At 64.4% G+C, this 16,973-nt stretch overlaps 1 protein-coding gene across 1 annotated transcript; it reads left to right on the top strand.

Annotated features, from left to right (window-relative positions):
- Window positions 1-1,481: 1,481 nt before the first annotated feature.
- CLIP3 (CAP-Gly domain containing linker protein 3) lies at window positions 1,482-16,141 on the top strand. Its single transcript, XM_084540289.1, has 14 exons — window positions 1,482-1,513; window positions 2,960-3,101; window positions 4,332-4,471; window positions 5,670-5,763; window positions 6,593-6,754; window positions 8,471-8,589; window positions 9,319-9,555; window positions 11,083-11,218; window positions 12,278-12,400; window positions 13,014-13,142; window positions 13,918-14,041; window positions 14,906-14,967; window positions 15,767-15,839; window positions 15,947-16,141. The coding sequence occupies exons 2-14, from the start codon at window positions 2,969-2,971 to the stop codon at window positions 15,999-16,001; spliced, it is 1,587 nt and encodes a 528-aa protein (XP_084396415.1). The 5' UTR covers window positions 1,482-1,513; window positions 2,960-2,968; the 3' UTR covers window positions 16,002-16,141.
- Window positions 16,142-16,973: the final 832 nt, after the last annotated feature.

Below are 16,973 nucleotides of genomic sequence, written 5' to 3'. Positions count from 1 at the left end.
ATGGCCCCATAGCTGCTCAGCAGTCCCTATGGATCCCACAGCCCCCATAGTTGCTCCTTGTCCCCTATATTCCCCTATAGTCCCTATAGTTGCTTCTCAGCCCCTATAGCTGTTCCGCAGCCCGTACAGCCCCACAGATCCCAAACCAGCTCCTTGTCCCCTATAGTGCCCTATAGTTCCCTATAGCTGCTCTGCAGCCGCTATAGCCTCCAAACTTGCTCTTTGACCCCTATAGCCCCTATATTACCCATAGTCCCCAGAGATGCTGTAGCCCCTATAGTCCCCATAGCCCCCATGTCCACATAGGTCCCATGGTCCCATAACTCCCACAATCCCTACGGCCCCCTTAACCCCTATAGCCCCCATAGATCCTATAGCCCCTATAGTCTCTATAGCCCCCATAAGCCCTATGTCCTCTATACACCCCATAGCCCCTATAGCCCCAATAACCCCTATAGCTCCCATAGCTCCTATAGACCCCATAGCCCTCATAGCCCCCATAACCCCATGGATCCTATAGCCTCTATAGCCCCCCTAAGCCCTATAGCCTCTATAGTCTCTATAGCTCCCATAGCCCCTATAGGCCCCATAGATCCTATAGCCCCCATAGCCCCCCCAGCCCCCCTATAGATCCTATATGCCCCATCGCCCCTATAGTCCCCTATATCCCCCATAGCCTTCTTATAGATCCTATATCCCCCATAGATCCTATAGTCCCCATAGCCCCCCTATAGATCCTATAGCCCCCTATATCCCCCTAGCCCCCCATAGATCCTATATCCCCCATAGCCCCTATATCCCTCATAGCCCCTATAGCCCCCATAGCCCCCCTATAGATCCTATATCCCCCATAGATCTTATAGCCCTCATAGCCCCCCTATAGATCCTATATCCCCCTATATCCCCCCTAGCCCCCTATATCAGCCCATAGCCCCCATAGCCCCTATGTCCCCCCTAGCCCCTTATAGCCCCTATATCCCCCATATCCCCTATATCCCCTATATCCCCCCTAGCCCCCCATAGCCCCCTATATCCTCCTAGCCCCCGATAGCCCCTATAGCCCCTATATCCCCCATATCCCCTATATCCCCCCTAGCCCCCTATAGCCCCCCATAGCCCCCTATATCCTCCTAGCCCCCTATAGCCCCCCTATATCCCCCCTAGCCCCCTATAGCCCCCCTATATCCCCCATAGCCCCCTATAGCCCCTATATCCCCTATATCCCCCATATCCCCTATATCCCCCCTAGCCCCCTATAGCCCCCCATAGCCCCCTATATCCTCCTAGCCCCCTATAGCCCCCCTATAGCCCCCCTAGCCCCCTATAGCCCCTATATCCCCTATACCCCCTATATCCCCCATATCCCCTATATCCCCTATATCCCCTATATCCCCCCTACCCCCCTCTATCCCCCCAGCCCCGCCCCCGCGCCCCCCCCCACCCCTCCCTCCCCCCGGGCGGGCCGCGCATGCGCGCAGCGCCCAGCCCAGCCCGGCGGCCGCGTCCCCGGCAGGTACCGGGGGGGGGGAGCGGGGCGGGGGGGGGAGATGGGGGGGGGCGGGGGGGGGATGGGGGGGGCGGGGGGGGCACCACCGGGCACGGCCCCGGCCCCGGCCCCGCGAAACGATCGCAACCGGGGCCTGGGGGGTGGAGGAGCTGGGGGGGGGGCACGGCCTGGACACGGCCCCGCAGCCCCCGTGCGGTGCCCGGAGCCCGGCCCGGTACCGGCCCCGCTCCAGCCCCACCCCCACCCCAATCCCAATCCCAGCCCCATCACATCCCAAATCCACCCCAATCCCAATCCCATCCCAATTCCTTCCCCATCTCATCCCATCCCCATCCGCATCCCAATCTGCATCCCAATCCCATCCCCATCCCAATTCTTTCCCCATCCCAATCCCATTCCCACCCCATCCCAATCCAATCCCAATCCTAATCCCATTCCCATCCCATCCCAATTCCATCCTAACCCCATCCCAATTCCTTCTCCATCCCCAGCCCCAGCCCATTCCCACCCCAATTCCACTCCATCCCCATCCCGATTTCATCCCAATCCCATCCCCATCCCATCCCAATCCCATCCCCATCCCATCCCATCCCAGTTCCTTCCTCATCCCAATCCCACTCCCACCCCATCCCAATCCCATCCCAGTCCCAATTCCTTCCTAACCCCATCCCAACCCCATCTGCATCCCATCCTGTCCCCATCCCCGTCTCAATCTGCATCCCAATTCCATCCTGACCCCATCCCAATCCCATCCAAATCCCAATCCCATCCCCATCCCTTACTCATCCCATCCCCATCCCAATTCCAGCCCTATCCCATCCCCATCCCAATCCCTTCCCCACCCCCATCCCATCCCCATCCCAATTCCACCCCATCCCCATCCTAATTCCATCCCATCCCCATTCCATCCCTATTCCTGTCCCCATCCTATTCCCATCCCAATTCCATCCTCATCCCAATTCCACCCCACCCCCTCCCCATCCCAATTCCACCCCCATCCCCATCCCAATTTCGTCCCACTTCCATCCCCATCCTATCCACACCCCAAATCCACCCCATCCCCATCCTAATTCCATCCAGTCCCCATCCCATCCCCATTCCATCCCTGTTCCTGTCCCCATCCCATTCCCATCCCCACCCCAATTCCATCTCAATCCCATCCCATCCCCATCCCACCCCAATCCTATCCCCAATCCCATCCCATCCCCATCCCAATCCCATCCCACCCCACCCCAATCCCATTCTCATCCCATCCCAATCCCAATCCCAATCCCAATCCCAATCCCAATCCCACCCCAATCCATCCCCAATCCCATCCCCATCCCCCCCAATCCTCCCCCCCACCCCACAGGGGTGCCCCCCCCAAAACCCCTTTATCCCTGCCTGGGGGCGGGTGCCCGGACCCCCAAGGTCCCAACCCTGCCCCCCCCCTCTTTTTATCCCCCCCCCCAGGCCGTCGCCATGACCAAGGAGCGCGGGGGGGACCCCCCGGCGGGGGGGGCGCAGCCGCCCGAAGCCCCCAGCCCCGTGGTGGAGCGGCGCAAGAAGCCGGTGGTGCACCCCGCGGCCCCCGCCCCGCTGCCCAAGGACTACGGTGAGCCCCCCCCTGACCCCACTGAGCCCCCCCTGACCCCACTGAGCCCCCCCCAACCCCACTGAGCCCCCCTGACCGCACTGAGCCCCCCCTGACCCCATTGAGCCCCCCCGACCCCATTGAGCCCCCCCTGACCCCACTGAGCCCCCCCTGACCCCACTGAGCCCCCCCGACCCCACTGACCCCCCCCAACCCCAATGAGCCCCCCCTGACCCCACTGAGCCCCCCCCAACCCCACTGAACCCCCCCCAACCCCATTGAGCCCCCCTGACCCCATTGAGCCCCCCCAACCCCACTGAGCCCCCCCCAACGCCACTGAGCCCCCCCTGACCCCATTGAGCCCCCCCAACCCCATTGAGCCCCCCTGACCCCATTGAGCCCCCCCAACCCCACTGAGCCCCCCCCAACGCCACTGAGCCCCCCCTGACCCCATTGAGCCCCCCCACCCCGCTGAGCCCCCCCTGACCCCACTGAGCCCCCCCCGACCCCGCTGAGCCCCCCCCAACCCCACTGAGCCCCCCCTGACCCCACTGAGCCCCCCCCAGACCCCGCTGAGTGACCCCAAGCCTGGCACGGGGCACCCCCACCCCTCGTCCCCATAACAGGGGGGGGGGATTTGCACCCCCCATATGGGGTATGGGGCTGAGGGGGGGGCGCGGGGACACGTTTGGGGGCACAGGGACCCCCCCCCGGGCACAGGGACCCCCCCCCCCAGAATGCTATGGGGGAGGGGGGGATTCTCTGATGGCTGCTATGGGGTTGTCCCCTGTGCGCCTTGCGGAACGACCCCCCCCATGGGACCCCCCCCCACATGGGGACTGTCCCCCCCCATGGGGGCCACCCCCACCCTTTATGGGGTCTGCCCCCCCCCCCCCACGGCAAAGGACCCTCATGGGGGGGGGGGGGGGACTTGGAGGCACCGAGTGGGGATTCTCTGATGGCTGCTATAGGGTTGTGCTCTGGGGGGGTGTCCCCCACGGGGGGGTGTCCCTCACAGGGGGGGGGTGTCCCCCAAACTTTTTACCCCCCCCCCACCTTGGGGACAGCCCCCACACCCTGGGGACACCCCCGCTGCGCACCGGCGGGGATTCTCCGCTGGCTGATACGGGGTTGTGCACCGCGGGGTGCCCTCCCCCCTCCGATCATATCACGCCCCCCACCCCCCATATCGTGCCCAAACCCCCCCATATCGTGCCCAAACCCCCCCATATCGTGCCCCCCCCCCCTCAGCCTTCACCTTCTTCGACCCCAACGACGCGGCGTGCCGGGAGATCCTGCTGGACCCCCGCACCACGGTGCCGCAGCTCTTCGCCATCCTGCGCCAGTGGGTGCCCCAGGTGCAGCACAACGTCGACCTCATCGGCAACGAGGTGGGGGCCCGGGGGGGGGCACGGGGGTATGGGGGGGGGGCAGGGTGTTTTGGGGCAGGGCAGGGGGTTATTGGGGGGGTCAGGGTGTTATTTGGGGGTCAGGGTGTTATGGGGTGCTATGGGGGGCTGGGGGGGGCAGGGTGTTATGGGGGCAGGGTGTTATGGGGGGGGGGGGCAGGGTGTTAAGGGGGGGGTCAGGGTGTTATGGGGGGGGTCAGGGTGTTATGGGGGGGTCAGGGTGTTAAGGGGGGGGTCAGGGTGCTATGGGGGGGTCAGGGTGTTATGGGGGGGGCAGGGTGTTATGGGGGGGCAGGGTGTTATGGGGGGGTTAGGGTGTTATGGGGTGCTATGGGGGGCTGGGGGGGGCAGGGTGCTATGGGGTCAGGGTGCTGGGGGGGCAGGGTGTTATGGGGTGGGGGGGGCAGGGTGTTAAGGGGGGGGTCAGGGTGTTATGGGGGGGTCAGGGTGTTATGGGGTGCTGCGGGGTGCTTGGGGGGGGCAGGGTGTTATGGGGGCAGGGTGTTATGGGGGGGTCAGGGTGTTATGGGGTGCTATGGGGTGCTGGGGGAGCACGGTGTTATGGGGTCAGGGTGCTATGGGGTCCTGGTGCTGGGGGGACAGGGTGTTAAGGGGGGGGGTCAGGGTGTTATTGGGGGGGGCAAGGTGTTATTTGGGGGTTAGGGTGTTATGGGGTGCTGCGGGGTGCTGGGGGGGCAGGGTGTTATGGGGTGGGGGGGGCAGGGTGTTAAGGGGGGGGTCAGGGTGCTATGGGGGGGGTCAGGGTGTTATGGGGGGGGCAGGGTGTTATGGTGGGGCAGGGTGTTATTTGGGGGTTAGGGTGTTATGGGGTGCTGCGGGGTGCTGGGGGGGGCAGGGTGTTACGGGGTCATAACACCCTGGGGGGGGTAACTGGTGTGACTGGGGTTAACTGGTGTGACTGGGGGGGTGTAACTGGTGTGACTGGGGGGGGTAACTGGTGTGACTGGGGTTAACTGATGTGACTGGCGGGGGTCTAACTGGTGTGACCGGGGGTTCACTGGTGTGACTGGGTGTAACTGGTGTGACTGGGGGTGTAAACTGGTGTGACCGGGGGTTCACTGGTGTGACTGGGGGGGTCTAACTGGATTGCCTGGGGTTAACTGGTGTGACTGGCGGGGGTCTAACTGGTGTGACTGGGTGTAACTGGTGTGCCTGGCAGATCCTGCGCCGCGGCTGCCACGTGAACGACCGCGACGGGCTGACGGACATGACGCTGCTGCACTACGCCTGCAAGGCCGGCGCCCACGGCGTGGGTGGGTGGGGGCACGGGGGGGGGACACGGGGAGGGGGGGACACGGGGAGGGGACGGGGAGGGGGCACCCTCAGGTCAGCCCCTCGGGGGTCCCCGTTGTCCCCGTGCCGCCCAGCTCCGCGGTGTCCCCCCCCCGGGCTCTTATCCCTGCTGCCACCGTCCCCATGGCCCCGTCCCAGAGACCCTGTCCTGGTGCCCCGTGTCCCCATCCCAGTGTCCCCATGTCCCCATGTCCCCATCCCGGTGTCCCCATGTCCATATGTCCCCATCCCAGTGTCCCCACGTCCCCATCCCAGTGTCCCCATGTCCCCATATCCCCATCCCAGTGTCCCCAGTCCCCATCCCAGTGTCCCCATGTCCCTGTGTCCCCATCCCAGTGCCCCATATCCCCATCCCAGTGTCCCCACATCCCCATCCCGGTGTCCCCGTGTCCCCACGTCCCCATCCCGGTGTCCCCATGTCCCGGTCCCAGTGTCCCCATGTCCCCATATCCCCATCCCATTGTCCCCACGTCCCCATATCTCCACGTCCTCACATCCCCATCCCAGTGTCCCCATGTCCCCATATCTCCATGTCCCCGTCCCCATCCCGGTGTCCCCACGTCCCCATCCCATTGTCCCCATGTCCCCATATCCCCATCCCAGTGTCCCCACGTCCCCGTCCCAGTGTCCCCATGTCCCCACGTCCCCATCCCGGTGTCCCCACGTCCCCATCCCGGTGTCCCCACGTCCCCATCCCAGTGTCCCCACATCCCCGTCCCAGTGTCCCCACGTCCCCACGTCCCCACCCCGGTGTCCCCACGTCCCCACCCCGGTGTCGCGGTGCCGCAGGGGACCCGGCGGCGGCGGTGCGCCTGTCGACGCGGCTGCTGGCGCTGGGGGGGGACGTGACGCTGCGCAGCCGCTGGACCCACATGAACGCCCTGCACTACGCCGCCTACTTCGACGTCCCCGAGCTCATCCGCACCCTGCTGCGCGCCGCCGCACCCCGAGGTGCGGGACGGGGGGGGGCGGTCCCATGGGGAAGGGTGTCGGGGTCCCCAGGGGGAAGGACTTTGGGGTCCCTTGGGGAAGGACGTTGGGGTCCCCAGGGGGAAGGATGTTGGGGTCCCTTGGGGAAGGGTGTTGGGGTCCCCTGGGGGAAGGACGTTGGGGTCCCCTGGGGAAAGGATTTTGGGGTCCCTTGGGGGAAGGATATTGGGGTCTTCTGGTTATAGGACACTGGGTTCCCCACGGGGAAGGATTTTGGGGTCCCCTGGGGGAAGGATGTTGGGGTCCCTTGGGTGTAGGACATTGGGTTCCCCAGGGGGAAGGACGTTGGGGTCCCCTGGGGAAAGGATTTTGGGGTCCCTTGGTTGTAGGACACTGGGGTCCCCTGGGGAAGGATGTTGGGGTCCCCAAGGGGAAGGATGTTGGGGTCCCTTGGGGAAGGATTTTGGGGTCTTTTGGGGAAGGACATTGGGGTCTCCATGGGGGAAGGATATTGGGGTCCCTTGGTTGTAGGACAAGTGGGGTCCCCTGGGGAAGGGTGTTGGGGTCCCCTGGGGAAGGACATTGGGGTCTCCTGGAGGAAGGATATTGGGGTCCCCAGGGGGAAGGATATTGGGGTCCCTTGGGTGTAGGACACTGGGGTCCCCTGGGGGAAGGACATTGGGGTCCCCTGGGGAAGGACATTGGGGTCCTCTGAGGGAAGGTTGGGGGGGGCCTCCTGGTTATAGGACACCAGGGTCCCCTGGGGGAAGGACGTTGGGGTCCCTTGGGTGTAGGACATTGGGGTCCCCCTGGGGAAGGATGTTGGGGTCCCCAGGGGGAAGGATATTGGGGTCTTCTGGTTATAGGACACTGGGTTCCCCACGGGGAAGGATTTTGGGGTCCCTTGGGTGTAGGACATTGGGGTCCCCAGGGGGAAGGACGTTGGGGTCCCTTGGGGAAGGGTGTTGGGGTCCCCTGGGTGTAGGGCATTGGGGTCCTCTAGGGGAAGGAAAGGGGGGTCTACTGGCCATAATACAGTGGGGTCTGCTGAGGAAGGATTTTGGGGTCCCCTGGGGAAGGACAATGGGGTCCCCCTGGGGAAGGATGGGGGGGTCTCCTGGTTATAGGACACTGGGGTCCCCATGGGGAAGGACATTGGGGTCCCATGGCTATAGGACAGTGGTGCCTGCTGGGGCAGGATTTTCGGGTCCCTTGGGTGTAGGACAATGGGGTCCCCTGGAGGAAGGGCATTGGGGTCCCCTGGCCATAGGGCACAGGGATCACAAGGGGGAAGGCCACTGGGGTCTTTTGGGGAAGGGTGTTGGGGTCTTTTGGGGAAGGACATTGGGGTCTCCATGGGAAAGGAAATTGGGGTCCCTTGGGTGTAGGACACTGGGGTCCCCATAGAGAAGGACATTGGGGTGCGCTGGAGAGAGCTATTGGGGTCTCATGGCCATGGGACACAGGGATCACAATGGGGAAGGACACCGGGGTCTTTTGGGGACGTTGGGGTCTTTTGGGGAAGGACACTGGGGTCTCCATGGGGAAGGATTTTGGGGTCCCTTGCGTGTAGGACACTGGGGTCCCCTGGTCCCCACTGGTGTCTCATGGCCATAGGACACGGGGCTCCCTGGAGGGCTGACACCAAAACCCCTTTCAGCGGACGGTTTTGGGGTCCCTTACGGGGACGGGGGCGGGGGTCCCGTGCCTCATTCCCCCCCCCCACCCCCCCCGCAGTGCTGCACTCCACCTGCAGTGATTTCAGCCACGGCACCGCGCTGCACATCGCCGCCTCCAACCTCTGCCTGGGCGCCGTGCGCTGCCTGCTGGAGCACGGGGCTGACCCCGCACTGCGGGTACCGGGCACGGCGGGGGGCACCGGGGGGGGTTATGGGGTGGTGGTGGGGGTATGGAGGGGTTTGGGGGCGCTGGGGGGGTTGGGATGGATCAGGGGCATTTAAGGGTATTGGGGGTATTGGGGTGTTTGGGGGGGTTGGAGAGATTTAGGGGGATATGGAGGGGTTTGGGGGCGCTGGGGGGTTGGGGGGATTTAGGGGCATTTAAGGGTATTGGGGGTGCTGGGGGGGTTGGGGAGATTTAGGGGGATATGGAGGGGTTTGGGGGGATTGGGGGGATATAGGGGGATTGGGGGCATTAAGGGGATATGGAGCTGGGTTTGGGGGTAAATGGATGAGTTTTGTGTTGAATGATTTTGGGGTGAATGGAGGGGTTTTGGGGTGAAAAGAGGCATTTTGGGGTGAATGGATGGATTTGGGGATGAATGGAGTGGTTTTGGGGTGAATGGAAGGGTTTTTGGGGTAAAATGCATGAGTTTTGGGGTAAAATGCATGAGTTTTGGGGTGAATGGAGTGGTTTTGGGGTGAATGGAAGGGTTTTGGGGGTAAAATGGATGAGTTTTGGGGTGAATGGAGTGCTTTTGGGGTGAATGGAGTGCTTTTGGGGTGAGCGGAGTGGTTTGGGGATAAACGCCTGGGGGGCTTTCAGCGGTGCCGGGAGGGGGTCCGGCCGCCCCGTTTATCCCCCCCACGCGATGTGGTGCCCCCCTACACCCCCCCCCCCCTTAGAACAGCAAGGGGCAGGTGGCGGCCGAGGTGGTCCCGGACCCCACGGACATGGCCCTGGACAAGGCGGAGGCGGCGCTGGCGGCGCGGGAGCTGCGGCGGCTGCTGCTGGACGCGGTGCCCCTGAGCTGCAGCCTGCCCCGCGTCACCCTCCCCAACTACGACAACCTGCCCGGGAACCTCATGCTGCTCTGCCTCGGGCTGCAGCTGGGCGACCGCGTGCAGATCGAGGGCGGCAAGGTGCGTGGGGGGGGCGGGATATGGGGACGGGGGGGTATGGGGTGGGGGTACGGGGACCGGGGGGTATGGGGTATGGGGATGGGGAGCAGCGGTGGGCGAGCTGCGTGGGGATGTGGGCATGGTATGGGGGATGAATGGAAGGGTTTTGGGGTGGATGGATGAGTTTTGGGGTGGATGGATGGGTTTTGGGGTGGATGGATGGGTTTTGGGGTGAATAGAGGGGTTTTGGGGTGCACAATGGGGTTTGGGGTGCGTATGGGGTCAGGGGGATCCTGGGGAGCAGCACCCATGCTGGGTGCAACCAGTGCTTGTGAAACCTCATACGGCTCTGCGTGGGGATGTGGGCATGGCATGGGGAGTTTTCGGGTGAATGGAAGTGTTTTGGGGTGAATGAATGGATTTTGGGGTGTACAATGGGGTTTTAGGGTGTACAATGGGGTTTGGGGTGCATACGGGTGCTGGGGGACCCAGGGGGGCAGCAGCACCCAGGCTCGGTGCAACCTCATGCTGCTCTGCCTCGGGCTGCAGCTGGGCGACCGCGTGCAGATCGAGGGCGGCAAGGTGCGTGGGGGGGGTGGGATATGGGGACGGGGGTTATGGGGTGGGGGTATGGGGTGTGGGGATGGGGATGGGGAGCAGCGGTGGGTGAGCTGCGTGGGGATGTGGGCATGGTATGGGGGATGAATGGAAGGGTTTGGGGGTGAATGAATGAGTTTTGGGGTGGATGGATGGGTTTTGGGGTGGATGGAGGGGTTTTGGGGTGAATAGAGGGGTTTTGGGGTGCACAATGGGGTTTGGAGTGTGTATGGGTGCTGGGAGACCCAGGGGAGCAGCAGCACCCATGCTGGGTGCAACCTCGTGCTGCTCTGCGTGGGGATGTGGGCATGGCATTGGTGAGTTTTCAGGTGAATGGAAGGGTTTTGGGGTGAATGAATGGGTTTTGGGGTGAATGGAGGGGTTTTGGGGTGAATGAAGATGTTTCAGGGTGAATGGAAGGGCTTGGGGTAAAAATGGATGAGTTTTGTGTTGAATGATTTTGGGGTGAACGGAGGGGTTTTGGGGTGAATGGGGGAGTTTTGGGGTGAATGGAAGGGTTTGGGGGTAAAATGGATGAGTCTGGTGTTGAATCGAATGATTTTGGGGTGAATGGAGGGGGTTTGGGGTGAATGGTGGGGGCTTGGGGTGAATGGAGGGGGTTAGGAGTGAATGGAGGGGTTTTGGATGAAAGGGTTTTGGGGTGAATGGAGGGGTTTTGGGGTGAAAGGGTTTTGGGGTGAATGGATGGATTTTGGTGTGAATGGATGGATTTTGGGGTGAATGGAGGGATTTTGGGGCAAGAAGAGAATTATTGGGACCCTCAATGGCTTCTGGGGGTCCCGGCGCGTTGCCCCCTCCTGCATCTCCTTGGGGTGTGTGTGTGTGTGGGGGGGGGCTGCTCCCATCAATGAGTGGGTCACCGGGATGGGGTGGGGGTGGGGGGGGCTTTCAGGGGCACCCATGGGTGCTGCCCCCCCCCCCCCCCCCCAGGTGGGGACCCTGCGCTTCTGCGGCACCACGGCCTTCGCCAGCGGGCAGTGGGCAGGGGTGGAGCTGGACGAGCCCGAGGGCAAGAACGACGGCAGCGTCGGGGGGGTGCGCTACTTCATCTGCCCCCCCAAGCAGGGTACGGGGCCGGGGGGGTCGGGAGGGGGGGTACGGGGTGGGCACGGGGCCATGGGGTGGGGATGCGCTGGGTTGTACTGGTTATACTGGGTTATACGGGTTATACTGGGTTATATGGGTTATACTGGGTTGTACTGGGTTATACTGGGTTATACGGGTTATACTGGGTTATACTGAGTAATACGGGTTATATGGGGTTGTATTGGGTTGTACTGGGTTATATGGGGTTGTATGGGGTTGTATGGGGTTATATGGGGTTCTGTGGGGTTGTGCTGGGTGATATGGGGTTGTACTGGGTTATACTGGGTTGTACTGGGTTATACGGGGTTATATGGGGTTGTATTGGGTTCTATGGGGTTGTGCTGGGTGATATGGGGTTGTACTGGGTTATATTGGATTATATGGGGTTGTACTGGGTTGTACTGGGTTATACAGGGTGGTACTGGGTTGTACTGGTGCCTCTGAGCCCTCACCAGTCCATCCCAGTCCATACTGGGGCTGTGCATTGTGGTAACAGCCCCCACTGGTCCATACTGGTCCATACTGCCCTATATGGCCCCGTATGAGTCTGTACCGGGCCATAAGGGCCTGCACTGGGCTGTATAGGGTGTTGAGAGCCTCTGCTTGTTCATACTGGTCTGTATGGGGCCATACTGGTCTGTACTGGTCCATATGGACCCATACAGGTCTGTGACGGTCAATATTGGACCATACTGGTCTGTACTGGTCTGTACTGGTCCATACTGGTCTGTACCTGTCCATATCAGTCTGCACTGGTCTATATGGGTCCATACTGGCCCATACAAACAGTTTTGTGCTGATCTGTACTGGGCAATACTGCCCCATATGGTTCTGTACTGGTCCATACTGGTCTATACTGGTCCATACTGGTATGTACAGGTCTGTATCAGTCCATACTGGTCTATACGGGTCCATACTGGCCCATACAAACAGATCTGTACTGGTCCATACTGCCCCGTATGGGTCTGTACTGGTCTATATGGGTCTGTACTGGTCCATACTGGTCCGTACTGGTCCATACTGGTCTGTGTGCCCTCAGGCGTCTTTGCCTCCGTCTCCAAGATCTCCAAGGCTGAGGAGCAGCCGCCGGCACCGTCCCCCCCCCGCAGCCCCCCCGGGCCCCCAGCCCGCGCCCCAACCAAGACCCGCAAGGACAAGAGAGGTGCGGCCCCCCCCAGGGGGCAGGGGGCGGGGCCTGGCTGGCTCCGCCCCCACGTGCACTGGGGGCGGGGCCTCAAGGGGGCGGGGCCTAAAGGAGGCGGGGCCAATGAGGGTGGGACCGCGTGGGGGTGGGGCCAATGAGGGTGGGGTCATGAGGGGGCGGGGCCAATGAGGGTGGGACTGTGCAGGGTGGTGCCAGTGGGGGCGGGGCCAACGAGGGGGGAGGGGCCAATGAGGGTGGGACCATACGGAGGCGGGGCCAATGAGAGTGGGGTCATGAGGGGGCGGGGCCACGAGGGGGTGGGGCCAACGTGGGTGGGACCACACGGAGGCGGGGCCAATTGGGTGGGGCCATTAGGGGGCGGGGCCAATGGGGGTGGGGCCAATGAGGGTGTGGCTATGATGGGGTGGGGCCACGAGGGGGCGGGGCCAACGTGGGTGGGACCACGTGGAGGCGGGGCCAATGAGGGTGGGGCTATGATGGGGCGGGGCCAGGGAGGTGGGGTCACAAGGGAATGGGGCCAACGAGGGTGGGGCGACGGGGAGGAGGCGTGGCCAGGGAGGGGCGTGTCCACCACGTGTGGGCGTGTCCCGCCTGACCCCGCCCCCCGCAGCCTCCCGGAAGCGGGGGGGGGCGTGGCTGGACAGGGAGGGGCGCCGCGTGGCCCCGGGGGACGCGGTGCTGGTGGCCGGACAGCGCCCGGGACGGGCCCGGTTCTACGGGCGCACCGACTTCGCCCCCGGTGAGACCCCCCCCGGGACCCCCCCCGGGACCCCCCTCCAACCCTGGGACCCCCCCCCCGAGGACCCCTCCTCGAGACCCCGCTCCTGGGACCCCCCCCGGGACCCCCAGCACCCCCCTGGATGCCTGACCCCAGGGGGCAGCCCCCATTTGGGACCCCCCCCCTCTTTTGGGACCCCCCCCCCTTTTGGGACCTCCCCCACTTCAAGGGACCCCCCCCCTTCAAGAGACCCCCCCCCCCCATGGCCCCCCCCCCCCCAGGCTGTCCATCCCCCATGGGCATCCCTCACTTTGGGGCCACCCCCCCCTTAAGAGACCCCCCCAGGACCCCACCCCCACCATGGGACCCCCCCTAGGGCCCCCCCTAGGACCCCCACCCCCCTTTTGGGACCCCCCCACCACAATGGGACCCTCCCAGAACCCCACCCCACTATGGGACCCCCCCCCAAGAACCCTCACCCCCACCATGGGACCCACCCAGGACCCCTTCACCACCATAGGACCCCCCCCAGGACCCCCCCTAGGACCCTCCCTAGGACCCCCACCCCCCTTTTGGGACCCCCCCCCACCATAGGTCCCCCCCCAGGACCCCACCCCCACTATGGGACCCCCCCCAGGATGCCCCCACCACCATGGGACCCCCCCCAATAACCCCCACCCCCACCATGGGGCCCCCCCAGGACCCCCCCCCCATCCACGGGACATCCCCCTGGGACCCCCCCCAGGACCCCCCACCCCCCCTCACGTGTCCCCCCCCCCCCGTGTCCCCCCCCCAGGGTACTGGTTTGGGGTGGAGCTGGACACGGCGGGGGGCAAACACGACGGCTCCGTCTTTGGGGTCCGCTACTTCTCCTGCCCCCCCAAGCACGGCGTCTTCGCGCCCCCCTCCCGCGTGCAGAGGTGCGGGGGGACATTGGGGACATTGGGGACGTTGGGGGCATTGGGGACACTGGGGGCGTTGGGGACATTGGGGGCGTTGGGGGCGTTGGGGGCGTTGGGGGCATTGGGGGCGTTGGGGACATTGGGGACGTTGGGGGCATTGGGGGCATTGGGGACATTGGGGACGTTGGGGACGTTGGGGGCATTGGGGACACATTGGGGACGTTGGGGGTATTGGGGGCGTTGGGGACACTGGGGACGTTGGGGGCGTTGAGGACGTTGGGGACATTGGGGACGTTGGGGGCGTTGGGGGCGTTGGGGACGTTGGGGGTATTGGGGGCGTTGGGGACATTGGGGGCGTTGGGGACGTTGGGGGTGTTGGGGACATTGGGGGCATTGGGGACGTTGGGGGCGTTGGGGGCGTTGGGGACATATTGGGGACGTTGGGGGCGTTGGGGACATTGGGGTCATCGGGGTCATGGGGACATGGGGGACATCGGGGTCATGGGGTCATCGGGGTCATGGGGACATGGGGTCATGGGGTCATTGGGGGACATGGGGACATGGGGATATGGGGTCATGGGGTCATCGGGGTCATGGGGACATGGGGGACATTGGGGTCATGGGGACATGGGGTCATGGGGACATTGGGGATATGGGGTCATGGGGTCATCGGGGTCATGGGGTCATAGGGTCATGGGGTCATTGGGGTCATGGGGACATGGGGACATGGGGTCATTGGGGTCATGGGGACATGGGGACATCGGGGTCATGGGGACATGGGGTCATAGGGTCATGGGGTCATTGGGGTCATCGGGGTGTGGGGGTCAGGGGGCGCTGGGGGTGCCCCGCACGTGACCCCGGTGACCCCGGTGCCCCCCCCAGGGTCGGGGGCCCCAAGGAGGAGCCGGGGGACGGCCCCGAGAAGAAGGCGCAGCAGGTGACCGGTGCGTGCTGATTGGCTGCAGCCATGGGGGGGGCGGGGCTGGGGGCGGGGCCTCTCTGCTGGTTGGCCGGTGAGGTGAGGGAGCGCTGCTGATTGGCTGGTGGGGAGAGAGAGGCTGTTGCTGATTGGCTGGCGGGGCGGGGGGGGCTGATTGGTCAGCGAGGTGGAGGGGTCTGTGCTGATTGGCCAGCTGGTGGGGGGTGTTTCACTCTGATTGGTTAGCTGGTGGAGGGAACGTCACTGATTGGTCGACTGGGGAGGGAAGCTTCATTCTGATTGGCCAGCTATTTGGGGGAGCTTCATTCTGATTGGCTAGCGGGTGGAGGGAGCGTCACTGATTGGCTAACTGGTGGGGGAGCGCCATTGGCCATCTGGTGTGGGCATGCTTCACTCTGATTGGCTGGCTGATGGAGGGAACTTTACTGATTGGCCAGGCGGTGGAGGGAAGCTTCATTCTGATTGGTCGGCTGGTGGGGAAAGCTTAACTGATTGGCTAGCTGGTGGGGGAGGCTTCATTGATTGGCCAACTGGTGCAGAAAGCTTCATTCTGATTGGCCGGCTGGTGTGAGAGGCTTCACTGATTGGCTAGCTGGCATGGGAGGCCTTGCTGATTGGCCAACTGGTGCGGAAAGCTTCATTCCCATTGGCCGGCTGGCGGAGGGAGCTTCACCGATTGGCCAGCCGTTGGGGGGAAGCTCCCTTCTGATTGGCCGGCTGGTGGAGGACCCTCTCCCTGATTGGCCGGGGGGCATTTTTCCCTGACGGCGCCCCCCCCCCCCGGTTCTCCCCCCCTCCCCCAGTTTCGCAGCCCAAGCGCAACTTCCCGGCCGTGCGGACCCCCAAGGACATCGCCTCCGAGAGCTCCTTCTCCAGGTGGGGCTGGGGGGGGGGGGGACACAGGCATGGGGGGGGGGACACGGGCATGGGGGGGGGGCCGTGCCCCCCACCCCGTGCCCACGGCGCCCCCCTCTCGCCCCCAGGCTACTCTTCTGCTGCTGGTTCCCCTGGATGCTGCGGGCCGAGATGCAGTCCTAACCCCCCCCCCCCCCACGTGCCCCCCCCTCCTCGCCACCCCGCCCCCACCCAGTGCCTTCTGCCCCTCCCCCCCCCCCGGGGGAGACGTGATGTGACCCCCCCCCCCCATCGCCCCCCATCCCCACAACCCCCCCCCCCCCCCCCAATTTTGGGCCGTTCACTCTGGAACCTACTGATGACAGCCGGCCCCCCCCCCCCCCGCCCCAAAATTCCCCCCCCCCCCCAAATTTTGGGCTGTTGACTCTGGAACCTACTGATTGCAGTGACCGGGGGCAGGCTGATGCCCCCCCCCCCCCCCCCCCCCCAAAAAAAAAAACAAATCTGCCCCCCCCCAGCCTTCTTTTTGACTGTTCACTCTGGATCCTACTGATTTCCCCCATGGAGAGTGAATTAACCCAGCCCCCCCCCTAAAAAAAACCCTACTCCAGGCCCCAAAATTCCCCCCCCCCCCCCAATTTTGGGCTGTTGACTCTGGAACCTCCTGACCACCACCTGGGGGGGGGGGCTTTATGCTGCCCCCCCCCCCGTTAACCCTGAAGACTACTGACTACCGCCATAGGGACAGGGGCTGCCCCCCCCCCAAGGCGGAGGGGGACAAACCAGTGCCCCCAGTTTGGGGAGGGGGGGGCAGGGCACTGGTCTGTACTGGTTTGGTGGCTCCCCCAGCGTGGCCGAGCCCCCCCCGTCCCCCGCAGTAGCAATAACGCCCCTCCCCCCTCGCCCCCCACCCACCCACCCACCCCCCCGCGGTCGTCGTGAGTGGCTGTGACGCCCCCCCCCCCCAATTGTCCCCCCCCCCCGCTGCCGCATGGTCCCCCCCAGGACCCGCTTCTGCCACCAATAAACACCTTTGTACGTCCCGGGGCTCTGTGGGGCTGGGGGGGGGCACGGGGGGGGTCCCGGGGGGGGGCATGGGGGGGGGACACGGGTGGGTACAGGGGGGCTGGGGGTGACACCGGGGGGGGGATGGAG

Source organism: Aythya ferina (assembly GCF_964211825.1).
Source record: "Aythya ferina genome assembly, contig: HAP1_SCAFFOLD_369, whole genome shotgun sequence".
Lineage (NCBI taxonomy): Eukaryota > Metazoa > Chordata > Aves > Anseriformes > Anatidae > Aythya > Aythya ferina.
The sequence above is the reverse complement of the archived record's forward strand: the minus strand, read 5'-3'. Positions and strand labels throughout refer to the sequence as shown.

Bases quoted from the DNA above. Each gene is read 5' to 3' on its own strand.
- CLIP3 (XM_084540289.1), top strand. From the start codon at position 2,969: ATGACCAAGGAGCGCGGGGGGGACCCCCCGGCGGGGGGGGCGCAGCCG. The intron at 5,764-6,592 runs GTGGGTGGGGGC...GCGGTGCCGCAG, and splicing joins GGCCGGCGCCCACGGCGTGG to GGGACCCGGCGGCGGCGGTG. The intron at 9,556-11,082 runs GTGCGTGGGGGG...CCCCCCCCCCAG, and splicing joins TGCAGATCGAGGGCGGCAAG to GTGGGGACCCTGCGCTTCTG.